Source organism: Diceros bicornis, chromosome 13, assembly GCF_020826845.1.
Source record: "Diceros bicornis minor isolate mBicDic1 chromosome 13, mDicBic1.mat.cur, whole genome shotgun sequence".
NCBI classification, from domain to species: Eukaryota; Metazoa; Chordata; class Mammalia; order Perissodactyla; family Rhinocerotidae; genus Diceros; species Diceros bicornis.
Window position 1 is genome coordinate 33,910,639 of NC_080752.1, and position 27,180 is coordinate 33,937,818.

Consider the following 27,180-nt stretch of genomic DNA (forward strand, 5'->3'; position numbering starts at 1 on the left):
GTGCTAAAAACAAAAGATTAATTTTGTTAGCCTTTAGTTTGAATGAAAACATAGTATCCTATTCACTTAGTACTAGTAACACTGCTTTTGTTGAATGATCTAAAGAAAAATTTCTTTTTATGGATAGGAAAACTGAAGCCCAGTCATTTGTAGGAGGCCTGGCAATGACGACTTGTGGTTCTATCTCGAGGCTTTTATCCCTAGTAGTTTGTATTTTGTAACTCAGATATCTTTTTTTAGCTCTTACTGGCATACGTTTATTTCCCTATGTTTCAAACTGCAGAAAGCTCTGATAACCTCCTGAAGTTTTCGACTTTTGCCTTAGCCCTTGAGAGCTAAATAAAAATGCTGTGTAAATTCTTAGTTATAACAACGTGTTTTCTTATAGTGTTTATTTCTTTATTTTTTAAAAAAGCAGTAGCAAGTTTATCTCAGATCTTAGGGTTGGACTTATCTACCTGGCTGGCTTAGATATTGTCTTGGATATGAGAGCTGTAGTCTTAGCAACTATCCGGTCTTTCCTCCAGTGAGTGTGCTTAAGGTGGAATAACTCCCCCAGAGTTATTTGCTTAAAAGATAAGGCTTCCACAACAGGGAGGGTAGAGTGTGAAGCAAAATTTCAGAAACCTGTAAGTAGCAGAACCTATAAATAGCTTTTTATTAATCTATTTGGGAGTATTATAAAAGAACTTAAAACCACGGCAGTCTTGCACATCCAGTACTGAAAAAAGAATTTTATGTTTCTCAGATAGTTCTTAGGCATAATAAACTTGTTTATATATATCTGTCTCTTAATCTGACTGTGTTGGTAACATTTTCTCCTTGTCTTTCAACTGACTGTCTCCCCCTTTGAGGATTGTATTAAACTGAAGAGAATAATAAATTCAATTTCATTGACTCTCATTTCTGACATTATTCACAGAGAAAAAAGCCTAAACTAACAAGACTCAAGTAACTTTACATAATATTTCTTCATTAGTCCTCAAAAATTTAAAAATTAAAATTATCTGAGAAATTATTTTGGCTATTTAGGTTTCCTAAAAATTAATTTACCCATGAGGTGGTGTAGTAGTAGTAATAATAATAGTAGAATAGTAGCAGAGCAGTGTCACTTTATTTTTTAATGATTTTGTTTTCTTAGGTTTTGTTTTTTTTTTTTGCAGGGGAAGATTTGCCCTGAGCTAACATCTATTGCCAGTCTTCCTTTCCCCGCCCCCCCCCCCCCAGCCCCAATGCATGGTTGTATATCCTAGTTGTAAGTCCTTCTGGTTCTTCTATGTGAGCCACACCCACAGGGTGGCAACTGACAAACAGGTGGTGTGGTCCCGCCACTGGGAAATGGCCTAGACTGCCAAAGTGGTGAGAGCGCCGAACTTGAACCACTAGGCCATTAGGGCTGGCTCCACTTTATTTATTGAATCCCATGATATTCCAAACTCTGTAAACCGTGGGTTATTTTATTTCATTCTTAACCCAGTGAGTTAGGTACTATTATTATTTCCATTTTTACAGATGTGGAAACTGAGGCTTAGCAAGAGGTTAAGTGACTTGTCCAAAGATACTTGCTATACGTCTGAGCCAAGATTTGAATTGAGATCCCTGAATCCAAAACCCATATGTCCACTATTTTATTATTATTACCCTTAAGTGAATTGCATTTACTAGTATTATTTCATTTGGAAAAAATTGTTCAAACTTTGCACAGAATGAAACATTTGTCTTTCAGTGGCATGTGGTGGTAAAAAATCGTTACTTTTGCTACTACATTCTCAGGTCAGTGTTTGCTGTCTTCTGCCGTCTCTGAAGATAGAGTATTAAATAGATGTGGAGAAGGTAGGGTATCCAGAAATCACAGACCTAAAATTAAGACCTTTTAGTTATTGCCACTTGTAGATTTTAAGTTTTATATGCTACTCATTTTGTTTGTCTTTTCACTAAATTTTTTTTTGCCTTTCTGCAGCACTGATTCTAGCAGTAGCTCAAGTGATGACTCTCCAGCCCGATCAGTTCAATCTGCGGCAGTCCCAGCACCCACTTCCCAGTTGCTTTCATCCCTGGAAAAAGATGAGCCTCGTAAAAGCTTTGGGATCAAGGTTCAGAATCTTCCAGTACGCTCTACAGGTAAAATTTTGTGTTACTATATTTTCCTCTCTGCTACTATTGGGGAATGAGAGACTGAGCAACTTGAATTTTATACTTTGTAGTGACAACAAGCTTTATTTTTGTGGTTCATTAATATTTAATGCCATGTAAGAAAAAGCAAGTGATTATTATAACTTTATGTAGTTTCTAGGTTGTTATAAAGATCGCATGTTATTTTATTTGTACCTATTATATACATGTACTATATACGTATATGTTATTATGCATATTATATGCATATATATACACACACTGATTGAATGGTGCATGTTGTATAAAGAAAGCCTGGTTTATTTTTGAATAAATATGCTTTCTGGATTTAATATTTTGATATTAGGGGAAATTTGATATGAAATTGTAGAAATACTATTTTTAGTTAGATTTATTATATTGGCCTGGAGTCCTGTGTTATGTGAAATAACTTTGGACATAAAATTATGATAGGAACCCCATTTCAAAATATTAACATTTTAAATGAGGAAAGTCATGAATAATGGAAAAGTCTAGTTGAAAGCTATACGTAGTCTTTGCTTTACTCCTGATATTTTTAATTGACAGTTGACCATAATATACTGTTATTGCTACATTAGGCATATTGAGTATGTAAACAACTGTTAGTAGATGGTCAAACCAACAAAGACCAAACTAAGTATTTCTTAGCTTAGTGCATTTCAGTGATTACTTATTTATTAAAACAGCCTATAAAATTTACATACCAGGTTTGTGAATGGAGATATTGTACACAAATGTTGATGAGCTTTTGATTTAGATTACTTGGTAATTTAGGAATGGATGGGGGTAAAATTGGCTTGTCTTTCTGTACAATTTTAATTTTTATAATAAAGCAAATTAACACAAGACCCCCAGATGGTGTCATGCATCTGTGAAAGGCCTTAAAGTTGTTTAGCATGTTACATGCCACTTACCAAACAATTTTATCATTGACGTGACACTTGGAAAGCTAGAAATAGGGCTTACTTTCTCAAGTCTTTAAAAGCTTTATATATGTATATGTATATATGTGTGTGTCTGTGTGTGTGTAAAGTTTTTATTATAAAAGTTTAAACAGTGGCATAGCAGTTAAGTGCGAGCGCTTCGCTTCAGTGGCCCAAGGGTTCCCAGGTTCAAATCACGGCGCGCTGCCACGTCGCTTGTCAAGCCATGCTGTGGCGGCATCCCTTATCAAGTAAAGGAAGATGGGCACGGATGTTAGCCCAGGGCCAATCTTCCTCAGCAAAAAAGAGGAGGATTGGCAACAGATGTTAGCTCGGGGCTGATCTTCCTCACCAAAAAAAAAAGTTTAAACATACCCAAAAGTAGGAGTAAGCAAAATGAACTCCCCTTACACCATACCCTAGATTAAAAAATTATCAGTTTTGTCACACTTGCTTTATCTGTCTCCATCTTTTTTCCTTCCTGTTTTTGTTGCTTTTTCTTTGTTTATTTTAAAGGGAATCCCTGACACAACATCATTTCACACCGAATTAAAGATACATACTTTTCTATTTATATATAAAATAGAAGGGCATTTTTCTACATAACCACAGTATCATCCTTACCTAACAAATACCAGTAATATCTTCTGTCACCCAATTTATTTTCAGAATTGTACAGTAGTCTCCAAAATGACTTTTAAGAGTTATTTTATTTGAAAGGTAATGTTTTAATGCTAACAACTTAGGTCAAAAATCAAGCTAAAGATTTAGTAGCTTACTTATTGAGTTATAACTAAATTAGAAATATAAGCAACTTGTTTTTGTTTGGGGATTTAGATACAAGCCTTAAAGATGGCCTTTTCCATGAATTTAAGAAATTTGGAAAGGTGACTTCAGTGCAGATACATGGAACTTCAGAAGAGAGGTATGGTCTGGTATTCTTTCGGCAGCAAGAGGACCAAGAAAAAGCATTGACTGCATCAAAAGGAAAACTTTTCTTTGGCATGCAGATTGAAGTAACAGCATGGATAGGGCCAGGTAAGAGGCAAGGAAGCTGAGTGTAATTTGTATTCCAGCTTGTGAAAGGGCAGCCTGTTATCTTGAATGTGGACACTATTCCAGCTTTATTTACTGTCTTGCTTCCAGGGTCTTCTGTTTTAAAGAGTGTTGCATTTATTGTTCAACTTAATAAAATATGTAGTTTTGGTTAGGGAGGGTAAAGATTGTTCTGGTTCTCTATAAGGGAGAAATGCTGACTTTTAAGAGTCTGAAAGGCAGAGTTAAGCTAACCCTTGTTGAGTCCTGCCTTCCCAAAAGGATTGAATTGATTGAGATAAGGAGATAGTTCCTAGGAGAATGACAACAGGATTATCCTGAATTAGAAAACATACTACTTGTAACATCGATTTGAGGGCCTAGTTAGACCAGTTTTGTTTCCATTATGCTCAACATAAATTGGATCTGTTATTCTAGCTTCCATGACCCTGAAAGATAGTGACAAAGAAACAAGACGAAGTCTTAGGAGTGCAACCCATTGAGGATTTCAAAGGAACATTTTATTAGCTTGAACCTACCTATAAGACCTATTGTAAGGCAGGAAGTCTTCTCAGGCATGGCTTAGGTCAGTGTTTCTCGTTTCAGAACCACCTGCAGTGCTTGTTTAAAATGCAGCCTCTTTGACCCTACCCCAGCTTGCTGGTTCAGAATTCACATACTCAAGTTTGGGAACCCCTGAGTGAAGGCAAACTTGTGAGCAAATTTGTAGAGGAATGAATAGAAACATTAAAATTACACAGTCACATCATGCAGTTGAGACAATTGAACTTTAAGACTGTGAGTAGAATTTATAGGGTAAACATAGCCCATTATCTTGGAATATTCATTTTCTTTGACAATGAAGAGGAAAAAATAGAATTTCCCTGATAAGAATGTGTAAATGTTATTTGTATATTAAAGTATGCACAGAGTTGTTAGAGTGAAGACTGCAAAATCTGCATAATTTTATGATAAAACGAGGAACTCAAAGGAGTATTATCTTTTTAAAGGAATTGTAGGTTATGCCTTCACATTCCCTCCTCCGACAAGTTTGAGATGTACTGTCCTAAGTTATACTAGGCTAAGAGCAACTCAGGAGTTCTTATTTAACACATTTGGAATAGTTCAGAACTGACTTGAGGAATAATATTTAGTATGTCATATAATCTATACAAGTTTTTAGAGCCATATATAATTATTAAGTAGTGAGGATCTAATTCAGGGACATTATCAATAGGTGACCCTCTAATCTCCAAATGGTGGGGCTAGCTTGAGATTTTTATTGTCAAAAAGCATTTTACCTAATTAGTTAGCGCCCAGGATGTAATTGGGCTTTGACTACCTGCTAGTGAAGATTCTGGGAAGTTTGATTAGTTCAAGATAGGAAAGCTGAAGGTACTTTTTCCAAATGGGACAACATGAAACACCAGTTCAATGGGATATTTGAGAGCACTTGGAGACTTGGTTGGAATTATGCTGTTGGATGGTTAAGTCATAAATGTTTTGTATTGAAATGTATGGAGCTGATTGCTTCCTTAGGCCAAGGACCTCTTGGAATTAAAAAGATCCAAATCCAAGAAACCCAGCTTTGCAGATGGACCCCCGGTGGCTTCTGAGGTGGTGCTTTCTTATTCCCGTCCACAGTATTACAATCCCCTAGACATCAAATTGCAGGATAAAAGAGTTTTTCTTCAATGACGTGTAGGCGTTAAGACTTAAACTGGTCATGAAGATTAAAAAGGTTACATGTGGAAAATACACTCGTTTTCTTTGCTAAACTGAATTTCCGATTTTGAAATTTTTACTGAGCTATTTGGTGGAAATGAAGTTACAGATTTTAATGGTTGCAAATCGTGCCTTTTATCCTTCTGATTCTGACTTTTGGAGTACAAACCTCAAGATGTGTCAGAATTATTTTTTCCTTTCATTTTTCTTCCTTTTTAAATGAAATATTCCTAAATATGTGCCCTCTATTAGTTAAGTTAGATGGTTTCAAGAAGACCTAGTTGAGCTTGAAATGAGGTAAACCCCTATCAGATGTGATGAAAATACAGAGATAGGTATATGAGCCTTGGGCAGTTTCTGGGTCCACCTGATTCTGGGTCCATCATTTCTTTAATGATACTGGTAAGATTAAGGTGAGCTACCATTAGCTCTTATCAAACTGGAGTCGGAGGTGAGATGCATTCTGGCTGAGTTCACTCAGCAGCTCAGAAATTGAGTCTTTTTAATACCAGTGTTGTTGACATCATCAGTAATGTTCAGTGGCTGGCACTAAACACTTTGTTTCAGTCAGGTTGATTAAATATTAACTTTTTTGTTTTACATTAGAACAAGAGAGAGAACATACAGGCTGTATTATTGTTATTTTTAAATTTTTTACTTATTTTTTATTGAAGTATAGTTGACATCTGTATTGTAATTATTACCAACAAAATGTTGAATGTCTCTCTCTGGACCAAGTTAATGAATGGAGCTTCAGAGAAAGCCTATGATTGAATTAGACATTAAACCAGAGCTTTTGATCGTAGGAAATAGAAACCTTAAAGAGTCATTTAGTCTCCTTCTGAAGTGTTGCTTCAATCAATTTTCCTACAATTCTTCTTCTTATATCTAAAAATTGCTGCATTTAGACAATGGGGTTATGCTAATTAGTATGACATACATAAAATGGGAAGAAATATTTTATAAAATGTGGAAAAGTAAATTAAATAATGAAACTGGACTATTTTCAGCTGAGTTTTATGTGTGTTTGAGATTATAGTTTTATACTCCACATTGAGAGCCTACCACAAAATTTTGGAACCTAAGATTAAACTCAAATAATTCCCGTTTTTGCTGGGGTTTAAAATCTGTTTTTTTTTGTTAGTGATTATTTTTAAAACAAATCAGTTTAGTAGATTAAAATTGAGTCCACTTTTCTGTGTTAAAGATCAAATGAAGTGTTACTTCTCCCTAATTTTTTGGACATAACTTCTTTAGATTTTGGTATTCCTTTCTTTTGCTTTGGAGTTAATAGGCAGCTATTTCTGAAGGTGTGTATAATTTTTCAGATTGTATGAGCATTCAGGCCCACTGTTTCAGAGATTTAGTGTCTTAAACGTAGATTTTCCCATGATATATAAATACACATTAAAACACTCTCTTCTCTTTTTACTCTGCCCTCATCCCACTTACAGAAACGGAAAGCGAAAATGAATTTCGCCCTTTGGATGAAAGGATAGATGAATTTCACCCCAAAGCAACAAGAACCCTCTTTATTGGCAACCTTGAAAAAACCACTACTTATCATGATCTTCGAAACATCTTCCAGCGCTTTGGAGAAATTGTGGTATGTTGCTTTTTACAATAAAAACAGTTTTAGATTTTTGTCATAGAACATAAAGCATAGTACAGATTATATTTGGAAAGATGATCTTTAGATAGTGTAATGAATATTTTTCTCATTTGCCCTATGCGTTTTTAACTCCTGCTAAAAGATGATCTGGCAAAACCCATTGGGGACTGTTTAATATGTGAATGTAAAAATATATTTGTCTTTATGTTTTTTACATATATATTTTCCTATCCATTTTTCTTACCTTTCTTTGTCCATTGGGTGCTCTTTTAATGCCATCTCTAGTCTTGTGGGTTGAAAGGAAGATCTGAGAGAGAAAACATGCCTGTAAGAAAGCAGCAGCAGTTTGGTATATGATTATTATTTTCTCACAGTGCACATTAGAAGGTGGAAAGTACCTTGGGGATTACTAGAATGTGAATGTCATGCTGGAAGCTCAGTTCTATTTTGAAATTTTGATTAGAATCATTTTTGTGTTATGCAAGTCATTGTTAGATTTAGGAATAAAAGGATTTTTCTGTTCCCTATAACTCAAAACTTGAGTCAATTTATAGTGAAAATAATTTGGTTGCAGCTTTGTACCCTTGGGATAAACTATTTTGTGTTTGGAAAACATAGGGGAATTACTTCTGTCTTTTCCTAGACTTTCTCTATATTAATAACAGTGAGGACATTGCTCTAGTATATTTGGACTTTGGAGAGTAAAAAAATGTTTTGGGTAGGAACAGCTATGGTTAACCTTTCAGCGGCGTGTGTGTGTCCATCCATTTGTCCATTCATCTGTTCATCCTTATTTATACACTAATGCTCTATCTAAGCAAAATATCCTTAGTTTTTTAATGACATAATCCAGTCTTGTGAATCAAACATTATTTGTCCTTGTTGCTCATCTAAACCTCATCTTATAGGGACTGGGGGCGAGAGATAGAAGTGGTTGGTAGAAAGTAAAGAAAAAACAGAGAAGCTATAAAAATTTAGAGAAATATACTAGCAAACATTCATCTTCCTTTTTCAGTTATTTTGATTTTTTTAAGTTCCTTTATTTTTCTGAGAGTAGTATATACTCTTAATTCCAGCTCGACTGCCTACCTAGATGAGTGACTTGGAGTTCACTTACATATCTGGACTCCAGGTTCTTCTGTCTTTAGACAGTGATCTGTTATTTAATTTGCTATGTGGCATTCATGAGACTATGAATTGATGAAACTTTCAGACATACTTTTATTTGAATGTAGCTACTACTTTAAATTTTGGAAGAGTATTATAAAAAGTTGTATTTGGGCACGTGGATACATTTTCGTCACCAGGGTTGCTAAAAATGGAACGATTATGGTGTTTTAAGAGCTATGCTTCTCAGTAAGGTGAACATGTCAGTATTCTGTTTGAAAACCATAATCTCACCATGTTTGCAACTGCTCATGAGTATCATTATTTTAAAGACATGCAACTTTGGGAAAATGGTCTGCTGCTTATTGAGAACAGATTATGCTGTAGCCAGAAGAACCTGTTTACTGAGTCTACCCACCAATATTCTTTGGAGACCATTTCTCTTAAATAGCGTTTTCCTGGGTTATTACATTCTACATAATAGAAATCAGCTCCTGTTTATCATTATTTAGAACAATTTTGAGTATAAATTATTGCTTTTTTTAAGGACCCATCAAACAGCTCTTTAAATGCATTACTCATTTTGCTCTGTTTCAGGTTTTGATTATTGGTTTGTGACCCCTAAGAAGGCTTAGATAATAACAATACTTAATCTGCAAGATGTGGCCCAGGTCATTGTTATTTAAATACAGGTTTTGCCATCTAAGTGTGTGGTTTCTCCAGACCATTTCCATGTGTAAGCCAGGTTTTTTCACCTCCTCCTCTAAAGTACCTCTGGTCCTCTAAGTAGGCAGGACCAGAGTGTCAGGTGTGACTCCAGGTTTCGAGCATTCCAAAGAGATGGGAGTGTTCCTTTATAGAGTGTTTCTTTAATCCAGAGATGGTGTTCTGATGCATCTTCACAAAGTAGTTCAGGTATTTATATATCCATTCATTCCGGATATGAAAGATGATTACCATATTTATCAATCACCAGGCTTGGTTCAGTTAGATATACTGATAGAATGAGTCTTCTAATTTAGGATTGCGTATTTTAAATCACTTTTTGAAAACTTGATTATCATTTTTGCTGTTCTCAGATACTATATTTTAAATGGCCTGCCCCTAATAAGGATTTTAGATAGTGCAGAAGGGAATTATTTCTTAGGTTTTTATTAAATAGGCTGCCTTTTCTTTCTTTCTTTTTTTATGTGAGGAAGATCAGCCTTGAGCTAACATCCAATGCCAATCCTCCTCTTTTTTTGCTGAGAAATATTGGCCCTGGGCTAACATCCATGCCCATCTTCCTCTACTTTATATGGGACACCGCCACAGCATGGCTTGACAAGTGGTGCATGGGCGTGCGCCCGGGATCTGAACCTGCGAACCCCGGGCCGCTGTAGCGGAGTGTGTGCACTTAACCGCTACGCCACCAGGCCGGCCCCTGCCTTTTCTTTATTATCATAAATTTCCCTTAACACAGGTATTGTGGATTTTAAATTTTGAATTTTGAGTTGCTCTTTTGCAGAGAGCTTCACATGGGAAGGATTTCGTGGTTTGTGACTACAAATGCTCTGTCACATAGTTTTTTAGACTATTAATTTATAGTTGCATTAAGATGTACAATTTTTTTTTTAATTTTTATTTAATTTTTTTTTCCCCCGAAGCCCCAGTAGATAGTTGTATGTCATAGCTGCACATCCTTCTAGTTGCAGTATGTGGGACGCGGCCTCAGCATGGCCGGAGAAGCAGTGCGTCGGTGCGCGCCCAGGATCCGAACCCGGGCCGCCAGTAGCGGAGTGCGTGCACTCAACTGCTAAGCCACAGGGCCGGCCCAAGATGTACAGTTTTAACTAAGAAAATGATTTCTGGGGATATGACTGTTTTGAGAAATGTATACGTCATATGGACTTGGTTTATTTTTATTTATTTTCTTGTTGGCATATCACTAAGTGGTATCCATTGGCTTTTTCAGGATATTGATATTAAGAAAGTAAATGGAGTTCCTCAGTATGCATTCTTGCAATACTGTGATATTGCCAGCGTTTGTAAAGCTATTAAGAAGATGGATGGGGAATACCTTGGAAATAATCGTCTCAAGGTGAAGGAATTTGCATAAGTTATTGTGCTGTTATGATTTGCTGTGTTTTTAAAATTTGGAGTTTTTTTGTGTGTATGTGTGATTATAGTAGTAGAGTTAGATAACCATAAAGGTAATACACATCTTTGCATCCTCATCCTGTTATACTGTAATCTGAATTAATACTTGCTTAGCCAGGCAGGATTACTTTTTTGTAAATTTCTATTTAAATTTAATCAGCTGATTCCCACATGAGATGTTGATTTGATAAGATTCCTGCAGAAGACAAGTTTTCTCAGAATTCTGTAGTTGAATAATTGGTGACTTTAGTAATAGAAATTTCACCTTTTATGTCCAGCTGGGTTTTGGAAAGAGCATGCCTACAAACTGTGTGTGGTTAGATGGGCTTTCTTCGAACGTGTCGGATCAGTATTTAACACGACATTTCTGCCGCTACGGGCCTGTGGTAAAGGTAAGTGGGAGGTTTGCTGTGTGGTTTAAAGCTACTTCTGGCTCCTTTTTCTTGGTATTCTGTCCTTTCAGTCCCAATTTCTAGTGCTGACTTTTTCTTTTCTTTAATAACTTATACATTAAAATACTCTTTTCCAAAATTTGGTCTAGAAGGGCATTTGCATCTATTAGCTTTTGAAAAACTGTTTTGAACCAGCTGAGGTGATTAATTTTGAAACTAATCTGTATAATACTATTAAATAGAATGTTTCTTAGGGATTTTTATAATTTTATCTCAAAAAAATTAGACCATCTAATTATATAATTATTCACATTCACACTAATATGTAATTAGACTTAATTTTTTTTCTTTATTGTGAAATTTTTGTTGTACATTATTGTTTGTCAGTCACCATATAAATGCATCCCTTCACCCCTTGTGCCCACTGCCTACCCCCCTTTGTCCCTGGTAACCACCAAACAGTTCTATCTGTCCGTGTGTTGGTTTATCTTCCACATATGAGTGGAATCATGCAATGTTTATCTCTTTCTTTCTGGCTAAATGATGATGACTTTAACACAACTGAATGTTCATCTAACCAATGTTTGTCTTGGAACACACCCACAAACATAACAGGGAAAGGGTCTCTGGACCCCATTCCATTATGTGAAGGTAAAGCTTTTAATTCCTTGAAAGCAGATTTACACTGTGATGGGCATGTTGCATAACTTTGACATTTCTTTAAATGTAGCTTTTGTTGTTTGGAGAAATACACATCTTAAAGACTGGTAATATAAATAAAAATCCAGGAGCTTTAAGACAGTAGGGCTACTTATGGCCAAAATTCACTGAAATTTATTGTTGATTCAGAGTACTCTACATTTTTTTCTCTCTTTCAAGGGTGTTGATTTTTTTGAGCCAAAACCAGAAGAATGTTTACTTAAATTCAGTACAGTACTCAGTCAACATGGAAAACAAAGTAAAATACAGAAAAACAAAATAAAGGTATAATTTACCTCAAGCCACAATGTCTGCGATTCTAAACAGTCCCTACACTGTTATTGTGTTTTCACTACAACATGCATCATCAGGAAGAGCCTGAAATTTTTTCTAGAATGAAATATATAAGTATATTTTTTCTTGGCAGTGTTCTTGTGACTTAGGATTTTGCTGGGACTGACAGTAAGCCTAGTGGATGAGGCTCTTATTTGGTTCTTGTTTTGTTTTTTACAGGTGGTGTTTGACCGCTTAAAAGGCATGGCCCTGGTTCTCTACAATGAAATTGAATATGCACAAGCAGCTGTAAAAGAGACCAAGGGGAGGAAAATCGGTGGGAATAAAATTAAGGTGTGCAGAATGACTTTAAAAAGAAGCAAAACAAGCATATTCAGGTTCCACCCTCTTAGTAACTGGCATTTTGTACATGGCCAGCAAGGGGAATAGTTTACAGGACATGCATTTTATGTCCTCAGTTTTTAAGGGGGATATTACAATTTTAATACTCAGCTACTTGAGGGTACTTTTAAACCATAAGCCACAGAACCTTCCCTAAAAATCCTCTCATTCAAGGAATTATACTTCCCTGTGCCCCGGGTACCTGATGCTCGTGTGTATACTCTTGGTGCAGGCTGGCCCACAGTCACCTGTGGGTATCTGCACACCCAGGAGCTCAAAGTGTCAGTCCCGCTTCCTGAATGATCCTTTCTTCCTCTCCTAAAGAGTGGGTAACCACTAAAAGCATGATCTTTTGTCTGGTGTTTTTGTTTAAAAACTTTTGTTCGTGATAGCCTGAAGGAATTTATGCACTTAAAATAACTATGATGGTTAAATTGAAATAAGTCTTTTCAAAATAAGGTATTGATAGATGATGGGTATCATATGCTTCAGTGACTGAGTAAAGTGAGCTGTGAGTCAAGTTTAAATGTCCTTCCATATTTTATGTTCTAACTGTGGTTCCAGCAAAGTTATGCACAACAAGGGATTGCTGGATTTAGTTGATCTGTTTGTTTAATTGACAACCTAGAATCCTGATAGGTATTGTTTTAGTTTCCATTTTGCTTTTTCCACTCCTTCAGGATTGGGTTCTGGAACTTTAAATTATAATTCTTTATCAAGATTTGTGTAGAATTTGAGAGAGATTTCAGCATAACAAAATATGGTTTGAGTTATGAGGACTATTTCACTTGAGATAGGTGGCTGTTTCTTGAAATTTAACCAGAGGACTATGTGGGGAAGAATTTTCAAATTTTGATAATACTTTCTATCATTAAAATCTGAAACTTGCATCAAACACCTGCTATTCTTTTTTTTTAAGGTGGATTTTGCAAATCGGGAAAGTCAGCTGGCATTTTATCACTGTATGGAAAAATCTGGTCAAGATATCAGAGACTTTTATGAAATGTTGGTGGAAAGAAGGTATGTATTTTAAATCTATCCCAGCACCACTTGAATTTTAAAATTTCTAATTCATAAAATTTAGATGGGATTAAATTTTATTTTTCATCCCTTATTTCTGCTCTCCTCCCCCAAAAGACTCTTCCTTTTTATCCCCTCAAACAGAAGCACATAAAAACATGGAAAAAATTATTTTTATGATTCCAGTTTTCATATGGCTTATGGGAGTTGGGGTAACCTATCTATATTTCTCACTGAATGCTCCTACAATTTGAGAGAGTTACTATTTTGTGAGATTATACCTTTATGTACAAGTCATCCTGCCTTACAGCTTTAAATTAAATATAACATGTTGAAGTGCATTATAACCTGTTAAATGCCCTGTATCTTTAGCAATGACAACATCCAGGTTGTCACCATGCATGTGCTCATGCAATTAATTACAAAAAACACTTTCAAAAGACTATCAAGAACTTTGTTTTAAATTCAGATCTCTTAAATAATTTGCGAATTAGTAAGCCAAAGCATATATAAATGGGTAACTTGAGCAACGTAAAAAGTAAACCTTATTTTTCCTTGTTAATTTTTTCAGTCATGGTAGTGTATATCTGATATTTTGTCTGCTGCTTGTAGGAAACAGTACAGTTCAGAATCTTTTCAGGTCTCACAGTCTGAATCAGACTATCTCCATTAGCTAAAAACTGTCCCCAAACTGATGACTGGTTCTTTTTTAGACCAGATATATTAAAACATCCTAACATAATGTCACCAGGTTCTTGAATAGCTGATTACATTTAAAAATGGAAATTATCATCCATATGATCATGAAGCTGTTTGTCCAAACTTGCCTCTGTGATAAAGTCTCCTGGAATGTTACCACCAGATCTCCACTCTTATGCATATGCGTTAGACAAAAGGCCGTGTGTGAAAAATGCCTTTAGACACTCAAGTTCAAGTATAAAAGGGCTCTACGACAAGGATGAACCAAATTCTGATTGTGCTGCCAGACCCTGTTGAATGCATTCTCTTTTTACTGCGTCTTCTTGCCAATTTGTTTTTGTTTAACTCGTAGAAGGTATATATTTCTTTGAGTCATTTCCTCATGGAGTGTTGTGTGATGGTCATTGAATGCTTGGGAGATTTTTAAGTGAAAAATGTCCCTCACAGCCAAATTCCCACAAGCTTGAACTTCTAAGATTTTGATAGAATCCACATTCCAAAAGATCAAAAATCAGTAGTTCTTCAGCCAGGAAGTCTTGATACAAGGCTTTTTCTATATCAGTCGTGTGTTTGTGTGTGTGTGTATGTGTGAAAGAGAGAGAGAGAACACGAGCCTGTGTGTGCGTGCGTATGCAGGAGGTGGTCTCTGTCTGTAGAGAGAAAAACGTTCTGGCTCCGCAATTAGCAGTTTGAAGTCATTGTTAATACTTGAAGTGCTTGTGGGAATTCTTACTTGTAAGTGAGTAGAAAGTGTGTTGGTGGTCTAGTGGCACCTAAGACGTAAAAAATCCATTAAAATCCTCTGTGCATACATTAAATATTTTTCAAAGAATGGTGTCTTATAAGAGTTGGATAATGCTGTGTGGGTGTTAATTTTTGTATATTACCACTTAAATTCACTCATTTTACTGATGATCTAGCTCTCTTCTTTGGTTCTTACCCATGGTTAATTATCCCTGTTGAATGGAGTTTATCTGCTAAAGGAGGAAGCAGGAGGGTGTGGGACTTCACTGTGACCCAGTTTTCTCTATTTGGTTTCAGATGGCAGTGCTTATGGAATGCATTCCTTGCAGTAGAACTTGAGGATCTTTGCCCTTTCCATAGAGTGAAAGGAAGTCATCCCACTGAATAGTTGATGCCTGAATGAAAAAAATGCTTTACCTCTAATGATAGTTCAGCTCAGGAATGCAAATGATAACCTATGTGCATAGTTCTCTGCAGTGTAAAAGTAGTATGTATTTCACTTATTCCCTCAAATACTGTGTCAGGGAGGTAGGGCCATGACTCTTGTTCTGTGTTACTTATGGTGGGAACTGAAGATGAGATGACTCTGCTGATAAGGTCACAGGCTACTAAGCCTTCGGGCTGTGAATAAACCCAGGGCTTCTACCTTCTAGTGCATTGAGCCTTAACACTTTACCAAAGTGATTCTCAAGATGAATTTACAGGGTCACAATATGCTTAGATGAATTTCCCACCTACTTATGGTAGTTTGGATATTGTGCAGTAACATGAACAGAGTTCTCTCAAAACCTGACCTTTCAAAGGTTCCTCAAGGACCCTGCCAGAGCCTACTGTACATAGTACTAGTGCTCAGTTTTGTACTGTCTCCTGCTTAAGTTGAGTGCCTTGAGGGCAGGAACGCTCATTTCATTTGGTAGTCATAGGGCCAGCAAAACACGTGCAAAGTCATTATTTATTAAACTGAACAGTGCTCCAGCACTAATGTTTACACACATACCTTTGACTTCTATAACTGTTTTCATATTTTTGGATATAGTTTTAGATTGCTTAATTTTAAAAATATCTTGAGACTATTTTTAAAATATGACTCTAAGCTTACTATTAATGTGGGCAGTAAACTAGTGATCATTCTCGGTGTCTTAATCACTTTATATTAGAAAGCATATAGTGTATTCACCTTTACATATGAAAATGATGCTTCCTTGGAGTTTGTATTTATGGTGGTAATGAGTTAAATTAGCCTAATTCTATGCCTAGTAACATTTATTTGCAAGATGGCTAGCCAGTATTTAGGCAAAGAATCTGATTCCTGTGGAACTGTAGAAGGAGCCTGTTGAATCCAGTTAAACCAAATCTCATAGACAGGTCATAAAATATTGTCTTAGAACTGAGACAGTTCAGTATAAATGTATATAATACTGTGTTATTGATGCTTCCAGTGTTTGAATGTTAAGTCTGGATGCTTCATTTGCTGTTGAAAATGGGTTAGAACATCACCCAGTAGCAGCTTTGACATATTTTTCTAAGCTTCATTCTTTCAACAAATATTTGAGTGCCTGCCCTGAGCCGAGCACTGTTAGAAGAGCTAGAGAAATTGTGGCCAAGAAGACCAAAGCTCATGCTTTTAGGGGCTTAAGTTCTAGATTTGTTATGTTTCAGTGAGCCACTAATGGCAATACTATATAGAAGGAGCAAGCCACACCTGCTTGAGAGAACGAAAATTCAGAGTGAACAAGAGTGAGGGAATTGGCCTGTTAAGGTGAATTTCATTTTATACACCATACATGTTGTTGTGTGTAAATTTAATCCTATTTTGAATGTACTGGGACATGTCACTGTGGAAGAAAACCATGGTGAATTCTTTTACAATTGAGGAATCTTCTCACACAGCTTGTAATCATCCGATTTGTTAGTTGGCAGGTTGGGGAAAAGTAACATTTACTGGAAGTCAAGTATGTGCCTTGCATTATGTTAGGAAAATTTTTACAAATGTTATCTTATTTATCCTTCTTAAGAGCCTTATGAGGAAAAGTTATCATTATTTTACAAGTGAGGAGACTTGCCCCCATCTGTTTTTTTTTAAATGATGAATTGAGATAGAGGTATCAATATCATACAGGTCACGTAGACGAGAAGATTTTAATTAAATTGTTATCGATTTTTCCAAACACTGCATTTGTTTCCAAAGTTGTGGTAAGAATATCTTTTGGCAAGAAAAGTAATTATGAAAGACTTAGAAATGTGGAGATGTGATACTTTTTAATACTAGTGCTCATTGTAAGTCACGGGCTGAAGCACTGCTGTCTAATAGAAACAATGCAAGCTCCATAGGTGGTTTGAAATTTTCTGGTAGACACTTAAAAGAAAAAAGAAAAAGTAACTCAGTATATCTAAACTATCTAAAATATTACCATTTCAACATATAGTCAATCTAAATAAATATTGAAGTATTTCTTTTTTTAAACTACGTCTACCAAATAAAGTGTATATTTTACACTCACATTTCAATTCAGACTAGCCACACTTCACATTCTCAGTAGCCACATGTGGCTAGTGGCTGTTGGTCAGTGCAGGTCTAACTAATGATTAAATGATGGCAGAGATTTTCAGAATCAGGACTTGGTAATCTCATATGTATGATTTAATATGTAAGTGACAAGGAAACAAAAGAACTGATATATTATTTTTTGTTTTTTGGCAGAGAGGAACGAAGGGGATCTTATGACTATAGCCAAGATCGTACATATTATGAGAATGTTCGTGCTCCAGGTACATATCCTGAGGATTCCAGACGGGACTATCCAGCTCGAGGGAGAGAATTTTATTCAGAATGGGAAACTTACCAAGGAGACTACTATGAATCACGATATTATGACGATCCTCGGGAATACAGGGATTACAGAAATGATCCTTATGAACAAGATATTCGGGAATACAGTTACAGGCAAAGGGAACGGGAAAGAGAACGCGAAAGATTTGAGTCTGACCGGGACAGAGACCACGAGAGGAGGCCAATTGAACGCAGTCAGAGTCCAGTGCACCTGCGACGCCCCCAGAGTCCTGGAACATCTCCCTCACAGTCAGAGAGATTGCCAAGTGATTCTGAGAGGAGGATGTACAGCCGATCCTCAGACCGGAGTGGAAGCTGTAGCTCACTTTCCCCTCCAAGATACGATAAACTTGACAAATCTCGTTTGGAACGCTATACAAAAAATGAAAAGACAGATAAAGAACGAACTTTTGATCCTGAGAGAGTGGAAAGAGAGAGACGCTTAATAAGGAAGGAAAAAGTGGAAAAGGACAAAACAGATAAGCAGAAACGAAAAGGAAAAGTTCATTCCCCTAGTTCTCAGTCTTCAGAAACAGACCAAGAAAATGAGAGAGAACAGAGCCCTGAAAAATCAAGGAGTTCTAATAAACTGAGCAGAGAGAAAGCTGACAAAGAAGGAATAGCCAAAAACCGCCTAGAACTCATGCCTTGTGTGGTTTTGACTCGAGTGAAAGAAAAAGAGGGGAAGGTTATTGACCACACACCTTTGGAAAAGCTGAAAGCCAAGCTTGATAATGACACTGGCAAGTCTTCTGCCCTAGATCAGAAACTTCAGGTCTCTCAAACAGAGCCTCCGAAATCTGACTTGTCTAAACTGGAATCTGTTAGAATGAAAGTGCCAAAGGAAAAGGGGCTTTCAAGCCACGTAGAAGTGGTAGATAAGGAAGGCAGGCTTAAACCCAGGAAGCACCTAAAACCAGAGCAGACTGCTGATGGGGTAAGTGCTGTGGATCTGGAGAAGCTGGAAGCAAGGAAAAGGCGTTTTGCAGATTCCAGTTTGAAAGCAGAAAGGCAAAAATCAGAAGTCAAGAAAAGTAGTCCAGAGATGGAGGATGCTCGGGCGCTTTTAAAAAAGCAGCCTGACGTTTCATCTAGAGATGTCATTCTGCTGAGGGAAGGAGAGTCTGAAAGAAAGCCTGTGAGGAAAGAAATTCTTAAAAAAGAATCTAAAAAAATAAAATTAGACAGACTTAATGCTGTTCCCAGCCCCAAAGACTGTCAGGAGCTTGCCAGTATTTCTCTTGGAACTGGCTCAAGGCCCAACTCAGACCTGCAAGCAAGGCTAGGAGAACCAGTAGGTGAATCTGTGGAAAATCAAGAAATCCAATCAAAAAAACCCGCTCCTTCAAAACCACAGCTCAGGCAGCTGCAGCTATTAGACGATCAAGGACCAGAGAGAGAAGATACTAGGAAAAACTATTGCAGTCTTCGTGATGGAACACTTGAATGTAAATCAGGCCAAGAGAAAGTACATTCAGTAAATACTGAAGAAAAAATTGGCATTGATATTGATCACACACAGAGTTACCGAAAACAAATGGAGCAGAGTCGTAGAAAACAGCAGATGGAGATGGAAATAGCCAAGTCTGAGAAGTTTGGCAGTCCTAAAAAAGATGTAGATGAATATGAAAGACGTAGTCTTGTTCACGAAGTAGGCAAACCTCCTCAGGATGTAACCGACGACTCTCCTCCCAGCAAAAAGAAGAGGATGGACCATGTTGATTTTGATATCTGCACCAAGAGAGAGAGGAATTACAGAAGTTCACGCCAAATCAGTGAAGATTCTGAAAGGACTGGTGGTTCTCCCAGTATCCGACATGGTTCCTTCCATGAAGAAGATGACCCCATAGGCTCCCCCAGGCTAATGTCAGGAAAAGAGTCTCCTAAAGTAGATGAAAAAGGTCTCCCCTATTCTAATATAACAGTCAGAGAAGAGACCTTAAAATTTAATCCTTATGATTCTAGCAGGAGAGAACAGATGGCAGACATGGCCAAAATAAAGCTATCTGTCTTGAATTCTGAAGATGAACTAAATCGGTGGGACTCTCAAATGAAACAGGATGTCAGCAGGTTTGATGTGAGTTTCCCAAACAGCATAATTAAGAGAGACAGCCTTAGAAAGAGGTCTGTACGTGACTTGGAACCTGGTGAGGTGCCTTCTGATTCTGATGAAGATGGTGAACACAAATCCCACTCACCCAGAGCCTCTGCATTATACGAAAGTTCTCGATTGTCTTTTTTATTGAGGGACAGAGAAGACAAACTACGTGAGCGAGATGAAAGACTCTCCAGTTCTTTAGAAAGGAACAAATTTTATTCTTTTGCATTGGATAAGACAATCACACCAGACACTAAGGCTTTACTTGAAAGAGCTAAATCCCTCTCTTCATCTCGAGAAGAAAATTGGTCTTTTCTCGATTGGGACTCCCGATTTGCTAATTTTCGAAACAACAAAGATAAAGAAAAGGTTGACTCTGCTCCAAGACCTATTCCTTCCTGGTACATGAAAAAGAAGAAAATTCGGACTGATTCAGAAGGAAAAATGGATGATAAAAAAGATGATCATAAAGAAGAAGAACAGGAAAGGCAAGAATTATTTGCTTCTCGTTTTTTACACAGCTCAATCTTTGAACAAGATTCTAAGCGATTGCAGCATCTGGAGAGAAAAGATGAAGAATCAGACTTCATTTCTGGTAGGTTATATGGGAGGCAGACATCCGATGGAGTGAACAGCACAACTGATTTGATTCAAGAGCCAGTAGTTCTTTTCCATAGCAGATTTATGGAACTCACACGAATGCAACAGAAAGAAAAAGAAAAAGATCAAAAACCCAAAGAGGCTGAGAAACAGGAAGATATAGAGGATCATCCCAAGACCCCAGAATCTGCTTCTGAGAATAAAGAGTCAGAACTGAAAACTCCATCTTCTATTGGGCCTCCTACTGTCACAGTTGTAACACCAGAGTCAGCAGCATCATCAGTGGAGAAGACAGCTGGTGAAAAAACAGAAGAGGTGTCTTCAGTGACAGAAGAGAAGACCATGGAGCCAGCCTCTGTCTCGGAAGAAGCAAAATCTGCTTCTGAACCAGCTCCCATCACTGTGGAACAACCTGGACAAGTTGACTTGCCCCCAGGAGTGGACACCAAGAAAGATGCTGCTGGGACTCCTTTAGTTGTTGAAGACAGTTCATCAGTTGATCAGCTGCCTTATCTGGATGCCAAGCCTCCAACTCCTGGGGCCTCATTTTCCCAGGTAGAGATCAGTGTAGATCCAGAAGCTAACAGTACCCAGCCACTTTCAAACCCAACTCAGCAGCCTGAGGAAGCTGAGGAGCCGAAAGGGGAAAAGCCAGACTCAGCTGCTAACGTTGAGCCTAATGCAAATCAGAAAGCTGAAGTTGTTCCTGAGGTTCAGCCTCAAGCTTCTGAAGACGTAGAGGTTGACCCTCCAATTGCTGCAAAAGATAAAAAGCCAACCAAAAGTAAACGTTCTAAGACCCCCATTCAGGCAGCGGCAGCAAGTATTGTGGAGAAGCCTGTCACAAGGAAGAGTGAGAGGATAGATCGGGAAAAACTCAAGCGGTCCAGTTCTCCTCGGGGGGAAGCACAGAAGCTTTTAGAATTGAAGATGGAGGCAGAGAAGATTACAAGGACTGCCTCTAAAAACTCAGCCACAGACCCTGATCACCCTGAGCCAAGTTTGCCCCTCAGTCGAACAAGGCGCCGGAATGTAAGGAGTGTCTATGCAACCATGGGTGACCATGAGAGCCGCTCTCCAGTCAAAGAGCCCGTCGAGCAACCGAGAGTGACTAGGAAGAGACTAGAGCGGGAGCTTCAGGAGGCTGCGGCAGCTCCCACTACCCCTCGGAGGGGAAGGCCTCCAAAAACACGCCGTCGAGCTGATGACGATGATGAGACTGAGGCGAAAGAACCAGTCGAAACGCTCAAACCAGCTGAGGGGTGGAGGTCCCCACGATCCCAAAAATCAGTAGCTGCTGGTGGCCCACAAGGGAAAAAGGGGAAAAATGAACCGAAAGTTGATGCTGAACGTCCTGAGGTGGGCACCGAGATGAGTCCCCAAGGAAACATGAAAGAAAGTAGCACAAAATCCAAGGCTGATAAAGAAGAAGCAGGCAGTGAACAGAAACGTGACAAAAAAGAAATTAGCACAGACAAAAATCCACCTGAAACCCCCCCAGTTGAAGTGGTGGAGAAAAAAACAGCCCCTGAAAAAAACTCCAAGTCAAAGAGAGGAAGATCTCGAAACTCTAGGTCAGCAGTGGACAGGTCTGCAAATTTGAAAAATGCGGATGCCAGTGTCATTTCCGGTGTGGCTGCGGGCTCTGCAGGGCTGGCAGCAGAAAAGGAAGCAGGGGTTGTGGCAGTCTCCCCTGAGAAGAGCGAGAGTCCCCAGAAGGAGGGTAGTTTATCATCCCAGTTGAACAGTGATCCAGCTGATCCAGACAAGGAACCAGAGAAGGAAGATGTGTCTGCCTCTAAGCTGTCCCCAGAAGCAAATCAGTTAGCCAAGCAGATGGAGCTGGAGCAGGCTGTGGAGAACATTGCAAAGCTGACTGAAACCTCTGCCTCCGCGGCTTTCAAGGCAGCCACAGATACACCAGAGGGCCCTTCAGAGGACAGGAACAAGCCTACACACCAAGCGAGTGAAACAGAACTGGCTGCGGCCATTGGCTCAATCATCAATGACATTTCTGTGGAGCCAGAGAACTTCCCAGCACCCCCACCTTACCCTGCAGAATCGCAGACGGACCTGCAGCCCCATTCTCCAGTTCTGCCGCCTCCTGAGGAAGGAATGGAGCCTGAGACCGATGAGGCCGTGTCTGGCATCTTGGAGACTGAGGCTGCTACAGAATCTTCTGGGCCACCAGTCAATGCCCCTGACCCATCAACAGGTGCAACAGATACCAAGGAAGCCAGAGGAAACAGTAGCGAAACTTCCCACCCAGTGCCAGAAGCCAAAAGATCAAAAGAAGCAGAAGTTGCTCTTGCTCGGAAAGACAAAGGGCGCCAGAAGACAACTCGATCCCGCCGCAAACGGAATACAAACAAGAAAACGGGGAGTACTGCAGAGACCCATGTCTCGGAACCTAACCAAGTTCAAAGCAAGAGTCCTGCTACAAATGAGGGGACGACGGTACAACCCCCAGAAACTCCACAGGAAGAAAAGCAGAGTGAAAAGCCCCAGTCCCCTCCTCCTGAGTCATGTGCTTCTGACCCAAGTAAGACTCCATCCGTGGAAAATGTGTCCCAAGAAAGCAGTGTTGAAGAAAAGACTCCAACCAAAGGGTCTGTGCTCCCAGACCTTCCCCCCCACTCACAGTCAGTGCCCGTGGATGATGAACCTCAGGCCAGATTCAAGGTGCATTCCATCATTGAGAGTGACCCAGTGACCCCACCCAGTGACTCAAGCGTACCCACCCCCACAATTCCTCCTGTAACTGTAGCAAAGCTCCCACCACCTGTTGCCTCTGGGGGGATCCCACACCAGAGTCCCCCTACTAAGGTGACAGAGTGGATCACAAGGCAGGAGGAGCCACGGGCTCAGTCCACTCCCTCTCCAGCTCTTCCCCCAGACACAAAAGCCTCTGACATCGACACCAGCTCCAGTACGCTGAGGAAGATCCTCATGGACCCCAAGTATGTATCTGCCACAGGCATCACTTCCACAAGTGTCACAACTGCCATTGCTGAGCCTGTCAGTGCTGCCCCTTGCCTGCATGAGGCACCACCCTCTCAAGTTGAATCTAAAAAGCCTCTTTTAGAAGAAAAACCAGCAGCTCCAGTAACAAACACCTCTGACACTCAAGCATCGGAGGTTCTAGTAGCCACTGACAAAGAAAGGGTGGCTCCAGTCATCGCCCCCAAAATTACTTCTGTTATTAGCCGTATGCCTGTCAGCATTGATTTGGAGAATTCACAAAAGATAACTCTGGCAAAACCAGCTCCTCAGACCCTGACTGGCCTGGTGAGTGCCCTGACTGGCCTGGTGAATGTCTCCTTGGTCCCAGTGAATGCGCTGACTGGGCCAGTGAATGCCCTGAAAGGCCCTGTGAAGGGCTCAGTGACCACGCTGAAAGGTTTGGTTAACACTCCTGCTGGCCCTGTGAACGTCCTGAAGGGGCCAGTGAACGTCCTGACAGGGCCAGTCAACGTTCTCACCACTCCAGTGAACGCCACTGTGGGCACCGTGAACGCCGCCACGGGCATGGTGAGTGCCTCTGCGGGTGCAGTGAACGCCGCCACAGGTGCAGTGACGGTCACAGCAGGTGCGGTGACTGCTGCATCTGGGGGTGTGACTGCCACAACAGGTGCAGTGACTGTGGCAGGTGCAGTGATTGCACCATCAGCAAAGTGCAAACAGAGATCGAGCAGTAATGAAAATAGTCGGTTCCACCCAGGGTCTATGTCTGTGATTGACGACCGTCCAGCAGACACAGGCTCTGGTGCGGGGCTGCGTGTGAACACTTCAGAGGGGGTTGTCCTCCTGAGCTATTCAGGGCAGAAGACCGAAGGCCCACAGCGGATCAGCGCCAAGATTAGCCAGATCCCCCCAGCAAGCGCGATGGACATTGAATTTCAACAGTCGGTGTCCAAGTCTCAGGTCAAGCCCGATTCTGTCACACCATCGCAGCCTCCGCCCAAAGGCCCTCAGGCTCCTTCAGGCTATGCAAATGTGGCCACCCATTCTACTCTGGTACTAACTGCCCAGACGTATAACGCATCTCCTGTGATTTCTTCTGTGAAGGCTGACCGTCCATCCTTGGAGAAGCCTGAGCCCATTCACCTCTCTGTGTCCACACCTGTCACCCAGGGTGGCACAGTCAAGGTTCTCACCCAGGGCATAAACACACCCCCAGTGCTGGTTCACAATCAGCTGGTCCTCACCCCAAGCATAGTCACCACTAATAAGAAGCTTGCTGACCCCGTCACCCTCAAAATAGAGACCAAGGTCCTTCAGCCAGCTAACCTGGGGTCCACTCTCACTCCCCACCACCCTTCTGCTCTGCCCAGCAAACTGCCTGCAGAAGTGAACCACGTCACTTCAGGGCCCAGTACCCCAACAGATCGAACTGTCTCCCATTTGGCGGCTACGAAGCCAGATGCACATTCTCCTCGACCCAGTGGGCCTACTCCATCTCCGTTCCCAAGGGCGGGCCACCCCAGCAGCACCACATCCACTGCTCTTTCTACTAATGCCACAGTCATGTTGGCTGCAGGCATTCCTGTGCCTCAGTTCATCTCTAGTATACACCCAGAGCAGTCTGTCATCATGCCACCCCACAGCATCACCCAGACCGTGTCCCTTAGCCACCTGTCCCAGGGCGAGGTGAGAATGAACACACCCACGCTGCCCAGCATCACCTACAGCATCCGGCCAGAGACACTGCACTCTCCTCGGGCCCCACTGCAGCCCCAGCAAATAGAGGTCAGGGCCCCACAGCGTGTGGGCACACCCCAGCCAGCCACAGCTGGTGTGCCTGCCCTGGCCTCCCAGCACCCTCCAGAGGAAGAAGTGCATTATCACCTCCCTGTTGCTCGAGCTGCAGCTCCCGTGCAGTCAGAGGTGCTGGTCATGCAGTCTGAGTACCGACTGCATCCATACACTGTGCCCCGGGATGTGAGGATCATGGTGCATCCCCACGTGACAGCAGTCAGCGAGCAGCCCCGGGCAGCAGACGGGGTGGGGAAGGTGCCACCAGCCAGCAAGGCTCCTCAGCAGCCTGGGAAAGAAGCTGCCAAGACGGCAGATGCCAAAGCAGCCCCTGCCCCTGCCCCTCACAGTGAGGCCCGTATCCTCACAGTCACCCCCAGCAACCAGCTCCAGGGGCTGCCTTTGACCCCACCTGTGGTGGTGACCCACGGGGTGCAGATTGTGCATTCCAGTGGGGAGCTGTTCCAAGAGTACAGATATGGAGACATCCGTACCTACCACGGCCCGGCTCAACTCACACACACGCAGTTTCCTGCTGCTGCCTCCATTGGCCTGCCTTCCCGGACCAAGGCTCCTGCTCAGGTGAGAATGCCAGAAATCAGCCTTCTGGTCCAAATAGTGGTTCAGGTGCCAGTGAGGTTCCTAAAATATGTTGCCTTTTTCTTGAGCTTAAAGAGGAGCCTCCTGGGGCCAGCCCGGTGGCGTAGTGGTTAAGTTCTTGCGCTCTGCTTCAGCTGCCTGGGGTTTGCAGGTTCGGATCCTGGGCGTGGACCTATGCACCGCTTCTCAAGCCATGCTGTGGCAGGTGTCCCACGTATAAAATAGAGCAAAGTGGACACAGATTTTAGCTCAGGGGCAATCTTCCTCACCAAAAAAAAAAAAAAAAAAACGGGGGCCCGCCCGGTGGCATAGCGGTTAAGTGCGCATGCTCCGCTGCGGCAGCCCAGGGTTTGGATCCTGGGCGCACACTGACACACCACTTGTCAAGCCATGCTGTGGTGGCGTCCCATATAAAGTGGAAGAAGATGGGCATGGATGTTAGACCAGGGCCAATGTTCCCCAGCAAAAAGAGGAGGAGTGGCAGATGTTAGCTCATGTCCTCACAAAAAAAAAAAAAAAAAGGAGCTTCTTAAATTTGGGGATAAAAGGAGCAGATCACAGCACGGAGAGCTCATGGACATAGGAAGGAGCTCTTTGTGGGAAAGGGTGGAGTGGTGGTGCCTGCCTGCAGGGGTGGGGAGAGGGAACAAGTGACTTCCTTTGAACAGAACTGTCAGTCCTGAATGCCCGGGAGCATCACTGTCAGGTTAAAGCTCCTTCCATGGGCTTGGCTAACAGGAGATGCCCTGTAGCTGACCCTGCCCAGGGCCCATGGTCAGTTAGTTGTGGGCGTGGTGGCATGCATAACAGATTCTGACTCTGTCCCTCTCTCTTCTTCCCCAACTCCAGGGCCCCCCTCCTGAAGGTGAGCCCTTACAGGCCACTCAGCCTGTGCAGTCTACACAGCCTGCCCAGCCCACGCAGTCTACACAGCCTGCCCAGCCTATGCAGCCCTCCCAGCTCAGCCAGCCAGGCCAGCCACCAAGCAACAAGATGCCTCAGGTCTCCCAGGAGGCAAAGGGGACCCAGACAGGAGTAGAGCAGCCTCGCCTCCCAGCCATACCTGCAAACAGGCCAACTGAGCCTCATGCCCAGGTTCAGAGGGCACAGGCAGAACCAAGCCAGACTTCCTATCCCTCCCCCGTGTCTGTCTCCATGAAGCCTGACCTCCCGGCCCCTCTCCCTGCTCAGGCTGCCCCAAAGCAGCCGTTGTTTGTCCCCACAACTTCAGGCCCCAGCACCCCTCCAGGACTGGCTCTGCAGCACACTGAAGCCCAGCCCACCTCCAAACAAGATTCTTCTGCACACTTGACTTCCCAGAGGCCTGTGGATATGGTCCAGCTTCTGAAGGTAAGCCTGGGCAGGGGCCTCCC

At 41.1% G+C, this 27,180-nt stretch overlaps 1 protein-coding gene across 2 annotated transcripts in view; it reads left to right on the forward strand.

Moving 5' to 3' along the window:
* SPEN (spen family transcriptional repressor) overlaps positions 1 to 27,180 on the forward strand; it is an 83,385-nt gene that overhangs the window by 53,741 nt on the left and 2,464 nt on the right. For both annotated transcript variants that reach the window (XM_058552964.1, XM_058552965.1), the window contains 9 exons: positions 1,961 to 2,121; positions 3,915 to 4,115; positions 7,292 to 7,443; positions 10,511 to 10,636; positions 10,974 to 11,087; positions 12,300 to 12,413; positions 13,381 to 13,481; positions 17,626 to 25,789; positions 26,657 to 27,157. In XM_058552964.1, coding sequence (XP_058408947.1) covers positions 1,961 to 2,121; positions 3,915 to 4,115; positions 7,292 to 7,443; positions 10,511 to 10,636; positions 10,974 to 11,087; positions 12,300 to 12,413; positions 13,381 to 13,481; positions 17,626 to 25,789; positions 26,657 to 27,157 — 9,634 coding nt within the window. The remainder of the gene's footprint in view (positions 1 to 1,960; positions 2,122 to 3,914; positions 4,116 to 7,291; positions 7,444 to 10,510; positions 10,637 to 10,973; positions 11,088 to 12,299; positions 12,414 to 13,380; positions 13,482 to 17,625; positions 25,790 to 26,656; positions 27,158 to 27,180) is intronic.